The 6,241-nt window shown below is 35.3% G+C and overlaps 1 protein-coding gene across 1 annotated transcript; it reads left to right on the top strand.

Moving 5' to 3' along the window:
- The first annotated feature begins 1,740 nt into the window (after positions 1-1,740).
- LOC147482213 (uncharacterized) lies at positions 1,741-2,741 on the top strand. The gene is made up of 3 exons (XM_086579238.1): positions 1,741-2,082; positions 2,136-2,220; positions 2,419-2,741. Exons 1-3 carry the CDS (start codon positions 1,741-1,743, stop codon positions 2,739-2,741), a joined length of 750 nt encoding a protein of 249 aa, XP_086435364.1.
- Positions 2,742-6,241: the final 3,500 nt, after the last annotated feature.

Here is a 6,241-nt window from a genome sequence, read left to right as displayed (position 1 = left end):
AGTTTAATTATTTCTTGGTTTTCGTGTCTAATTTTGATTTTCGCAGGCAATAAGCAAAGAATTTTTCTTATAAAGTTGATAGTCGTGATTTTCTTGTAGACTTTTGGGAAGTCGCTTGCTTGTCGTCACCCGGCGTCGCAAGTAGCCCTCGAAAGCTCACGCCGGAGGTACGGTTCTATCTTTTGTGGGATTGAACTTTGTTTGCTTTGTGTGTTTTGCTTGTTTTTATTGTTTCTTGCATTTAGGAAGGTTAATTCACATTTGACCAGCCTTAGGCATTTTGCATTAGGATAGGTTTTAACCTACTCACTAGGAAAACCCTTCTGACACATGGATCGAGTGACGGTGCTTTTGTATAAGAACTGGGAATCGTGTTATTTGGGTTTAGGAGCAAATATATTCATCTTTATTTAAAATTCAACTGCATTTGATATAATTAGTTGATATTATTTGTGTGAGTGCGATATTTGTTATAGTCTTATGAGTGATTTTAGTTTTGCTAGTGTGTCGTCATATAGAGTCTAAAAAAAAATGGATGAAGGAGGCAATAATAACGAAGTTGTTGTCCAAGTACCTAGATCTATTAAGGAGTTTATCTATCCCACTAGGACAACTCGACCATCTTACATCGTTCCTCCACCGACCAATGCTAATCATTTCGTGTTAAAGCCCAATCTACTTGGGCTACTTCCTAAGTTTAGGGGAACGGATGAGAAAGATCCTTATCTTCACATAAGGGAATTTGAGGATATCTGTGGGACTATTAAGCTTCAGCAGTTTAGCGATGAGGCTATAAAACTGAAGTTATTTCCTTTTTCCCTTAAGGAGAAAGTGAAGAGTTGGTTTCACACTTTTCCATCTAATTCCATAGCTACATGGGAAAGATTATGCATTGTGTTCTTAAAGAATTTTTTCCCTAATCATAAGGCAACTGCTTTTAGAAAAATAATTTCATCTTTCTACCAAAATGAGGGTGAGTTGTTGTGGAAGTGTATGGAGCGATTCAAGGACATGCTCTTGCAGTGTCCTAACCATGGCCTTGAGAAAGGTAGACTGGTACAAATTTTTTATGAGGGCCATGATTTTAATTCTAAGGCCATGATTGAGACCATGAGTACTGGAGATTTCTGTGATAAGACTGTAGATGAAGCGTGGACCTTTTTAGAAGAAGTCTCTGAAAAGGTCCAGCAGTGGGAAACTAGTCGTGAGCCTAAGAAAGTTAATAGTACTACAAAGAATGTTATGTTTCACGTTGATAAGGATTTTGACACGAATGCCAAAATGGATGCCTTAGTTAGAAGAGTTGAGGCTCTTGAGCTAGAAAAGGAGACAAAATCTCCAGCTCAAGTTAATAATGTTGAGACCCCTGGTTGTCTTTTGTGCGATAGTCTTGATCATGTTATTGATAATTGCCCTGGCGTGACTGCATAAGGCAATGCCTTTAACACGTACCAAAACCCAAGAAATAACTCCTTTTCTAATAATAGTTATAACCAAGGGTGGCGTAATAACCCTAATTTGTCTTGGTCTAAGGGTATACACCAAGGAGGTCCAATTAGTAACTCAAATCCAGTGCAACATTATGCACCCCAACCACCTACGCTTTCAGCTTTAGAGGAATCCCTTGCTCAATTAGCACAAAACACTATAAAGTTTCAGGAAACAACCCAACAATTTCAAAAAGATACCCAACAGAGTTTGCATTCAAACTCGCAATCTATTGCCAAGTTGGAAATTCATATGGGTCAACTTGCAAATGCTTTGAGTGAGAGGGAGAAAGGTAATTTTCCTAGTCAACCAGTAGCTAATCCAAAGGGTCAGTTTGAGATAGGCTCTAACTTGAGCCAAAGGCACCAGCATGAGCAAGTAAAGTCGATTACTACACTTAGGAGTGGTAAACATGTTGATAATAAGGTCGAAATGCCTAGGGTAGAGGTTAGGTCTGATTTGGGAGAGCGTGAAAGCGAGGAGAGTGATGTCAGTGGTCCTCATGCTAGTGAAGCTTCTAGGCAACCTTCTATTCCTATGGAGTCTAGTCCTATGCCACATTATATACCAAAAGCTCATTTTCCTCAAAGATTGGTTCAAGCAACGAAAGGAATACAATCTAATGAAATTTTAGATGTTTTAAAAAGGTTCATATAAATATTCCATTTCTCGATGCTATTAAGCAAGTTCCTGCCTATGCCAAGTTCGTAAAAGATTTGTGTACTGTGAAACGTAAGATGTATGTGCAAAAGAGAGCATTCCTCACAGAGCAAGTAAGCTCCATTATATAGTATAAAATTCCTCCTAAGTTTAAAGATTCAAGTTGTCCCACCATTTCATGTGTTATAGGAAGCCATAGGATATAGCAAGCTTTAGTTGATTTGGGAGCGAGTGTGAATTTACTCCCTTATTCTGTGTATATGCAATTAGGATTGGGAGAGCTTAAGTCCACTCCAATAACATTACAACTTGCTGATAAATCTGTTAAAATCCTTCGTGGTGTTATTGAAGATGTTTTGATTCAAGTAGATAAATTTTACTTTCCAATGGACTTTGTGGTTCTTGATACTCAACCTGTCCAAAATTCTAAAGGAAATATTCCTGTGATTCTTGGTAGACCATTTCTGGCTACAGCTAATGCCATTATAAATTGTAGGAATGGTGTCATGAAAGTTTCTTTTTGTAATATGACCGTCGAGCTTAATGGTTTTTTATGTGAGCAAACAACTTGGAGAGTTCGAGAATACTTATGAGGTTAATATGGTTGAGGGTAATAGTAAACAATTAAGCACTAATAATGACGGTAGTTCGATTTTGGATGATGATTTTTGGTTGTCTGATAGTGATGATGATGATGTACTAAAAGTGGTGGTGCATACTCTATCTGATGAACTCCCTCTTGATAGTACTTTTGAAGTTATTAACTTTTCATGTCCTAATTCCATCGTCCCTCTCTCTAGTACTTCCATTCCATGTTTTGACCCTAGCTGTGTTGTTGTAGTGAATGACTTTCATGAGAAATTTCCTAAGGATTATCTTGATTTGTTAGAGAAAAATAAGCAATTACTAGAGGAAAATGAGAAGTTGTCTGAAAGGTTAATATCTCTTGAGAGTGAAAATATTATTTTGAATTCCAAAGCCAATGAGACTATGCATGTTACTAATACATTGAAGATAAAGAATGACTCTCTTAGGGATAATAATAACTCTTTGAAACGTGAGCTTAGCATAATTAAGGAAACTCATAAGGAAACTATGTTTGATCTTTTAAAGAAGAATTTGGACCCCAACATGACACGTCCTAGTCTTTGTAGTAGTGATATAAATTTGAATGTTGAGGAGTGTCCACGTGTTTATGCTAATCTTGCTATGTGTTCTAAGTCGACTTCATCTTCTTTAGAACCAGGGTGTATACCAATTAATGTCCCTTCCATCTCCCATGTTGACCGCTCTAGACATCCTATCATTTGTTATTATTGTGGTGGTGTAGGTCATATGAAATATCACTGTCAGGTTAGAAAAAGAGAATTTCAGTTTTGGTATAAATCTAATCCTTGTGTAAACCAGGGTAACTCTTTAAACCGGATTCCACAATCACGTGCTCCATCTCATGACATTGCTAATTCTATTATCATACCTAGTCTATCTAATAGACCTATGAAATGTGATTATAATTTGCCTAGGAATCATGGCAAGAAAATGGGAGTGCAATATAAACAGACACAACCTAGACACTTTCCACCTAAGGTCCGTGTCATTTGGGTATGGAAAGATGATTTGAAAGTGTTGTCCAATTTGCAAAAATCTGATGGCATTATCACTATTTGTTAAGTGCATTGTATCATGTTAGCCTACTATTCATTGCATTTGCATATCTTATTAGGCGCATGATATAGTTAGATGTGTGTTATCTAAGTTTGGGGGTGGCAATTTTTACATCACACGATCTTTTGCTTGAGATTGGTATATTTGATTATTTGCGTGATATTATATGCACTCATATGGTAGTGTTAATCCAAGGGTTGGGAGTGCGAAGCATTCATCTGCTAGAGACATTAGCTGTAGCACTTATGGGAGGCAACCCATGTTTTTGTTTTTGTTGAGTTTATTGTGCAAGTATCTCATACATTCCACTCTAGCACCTTTTCTCTGCCTTTTTGGAGACGTGTAACTCTATGGAATGAGACACGTGACATATTTTAGGCATTATAGTAATCGGGTTCCTTATATATTGTCATTGTTATATCTTTGGTAAGGTACTAATTTTTACAGATGACTCAGAGAGTTTATTTTTCATTCATAGAGCCATTGGTAACCTCTTTTCTTATTCTTTTACTTGTCTATGTTGTTATCTTTTCAATTGAGCATATATGTCAACATTGAGGACAATGTCTATGATAGGTTGGGGGTGGGAACAAAAGCTTTTGTTTTGTGAAAAATAAAATTTTCTAGCATTGTATAATAAATGGGGATTTTCTATGATGAAAATATTTAAGAATTTTTTATTTCTAATGCCACTGATTTTCAAGAAATTTAAGAAGTTAAGAGCCACTTTTGAAGTTATTGTTGCTAAGACTATTTTCTACTTCTAGAAATAGATATTGTTGATGAAAGTCTAAGCCAAAGTGGAATTTGCACTATTAGCCAATTGATACATGTCAAGTTCAAGAGTAACTTAACCTCCTAGTGAACTAAAAGAGGAATATAGAGACTTAACCCGTGAGACTTGAACCTTTCAATTCTAATTTCTTGGAGTGTCTTTACGTAAATTCTGAGTCCGAGTTGACTCAATTATTCTTTCGTGCTTTAAAGTCGTTGTATAGTCTCATTTATTCTTGATTTGGTTGATCATGAAGTGGCATCAACTGGGGAGATAGCCATTAGGTCTTGCAATCTATTTGAAGCGGAGTATCATACTAATAAGTCAAGTAGTAAGCCAATTAGCCTTTATCCCACCTAGTAGGATCATCATGTTAACCCATTTTGAGCCTTATATATTAAGCATTTTCTTCTTAAACCAATTATCCTTAACCCAACTCTAGATAAGGAGTGTAAACCCATATTATTAGCCTTACCTATATTTCTGAGGATTTCTAAAAGACTAAAGAGAAAGTTAGAAGAAGAAGATTATGAAGGAAAAAGTTACCAAAATCAAATGAAGAAAATCATTCATTTTTCTCAAAGTGATTCAATAGAAAAAGGCAAAAGAATATATATATATATATATATATATATATATATATATATATATATAAGAAAAAGAAAGAGAAATCATTGAGCAGAAGTAGTGAGAAAGTCAAGTAATGTAGTCTACAAAATGAAGAAATTTTTCCATGAAGGTCAAGTACAAGATGGTCTTTAGTTTATTCTCATAAATTTTTTATTCATTTTTACCCTTTTCTTGTCAACCTATCCTAAGCCCCGTCTTAATACCCAGACTTATCACAAAAGTATGATATGAAGTGTAAAATAGGTGAGAAGATGCTAAAGTGAAGGACTCGACACTTCACATATGATTGACATTCTTTCCATGAGACTAGTTTGTTTTTGAAATTTCATAAGTCCGTCTTTCTGGCTAAGTATGTGGGATGTTCTATTATTTTACTCATTTCCCTGCATACAGAGGTAAAATTGAAACTTATCTAAAAGAGAGACTTTCTTGTGAGTGTATGAATGGTGAGGATTGAAGTTGATATGTTCTTTGGATAACAAGTTAGGAATTCCGTTACTTGGATATGAGAATGTATTAGTTTGGCTAAACACACACACACGCTTTGGTTTGGAGTAGTAATCAGTGTTTTCTATAATGCGTCTTGGTCATAATGATAGAAATTGTGATAATTAATATTTTTTGAACTTGTTTGTCAGTTGGAAAAAGTTTTTATCTCTAAGAAAATTATATCACCATTGGTTATGCTATGTTAATGTTTAAGGGTACCGTTTCTGAAAACCCTCACGAGACTAAACTCGTCCACTACGGGTAACCTAGCGGTTTAAAGGCTTGTTACACATGCTAAATGTAACCGTGATTCCTACGAAAGTGAGTTAGGATTATTATTTTTCTGATTAGCTTAGTTTTAGTTTTGCTCGAGGACAAGCAAAATATAAGTTTGGGGGTATTTGATAACCACATAATTATTACATTATTCACGCCCAATTTTATAATAGTTAGTCTGTTTATTTTATTTGTTTGATTTAGTTAGTGTATTTTCAGTGATTTTGTAGGAATTGGAGTTATTGATTAAAAGTGTTG

This window comes from Coptis chinensis, chromosome 8 (genome assembly GCF_015680905.1).
Source record: "Coptis chinensis isolate HL-2020 chromosome 8, ASM1568090v1, whole genome shotgun sequence".
Taxonomy (NCBI): domain Eukaryota; kingdom Viridiplantae; phylum Streptophyta; class Magnoliopsida; order Ranunculales; family Ranunculaceae; genus Coptis; species Coptis chinensis.
This window is presented reverse-complemented; position numbering and strand designations above follow the sequence as displayed.

Excerpts from the sequence above, each read along its gene's own strand:
- LOC147482213 (XM_086579238.1), top strand. The coding sequence starts at position 1,741 with ATGGGTCAACTTGCAAATGCTTTGAGTGAGAGGGAGAAAGGTAATTTT. Across the intron at positions 2,083-2,135 it reads CTCATTTTCCTCAAAGATTG|GTTCATATAAATATTCCATT; the intron begins GTTCAAGCAACG and ends TGTTTTAAAAAG. Across the intron at positions 2,221-2,418 it reads AGATTTGTGTACTGTGAAAC|GATTGGGAGAGCTTAAGTCC; the intron begins GTAAGATGTATG and ends ATATGCAATTAG.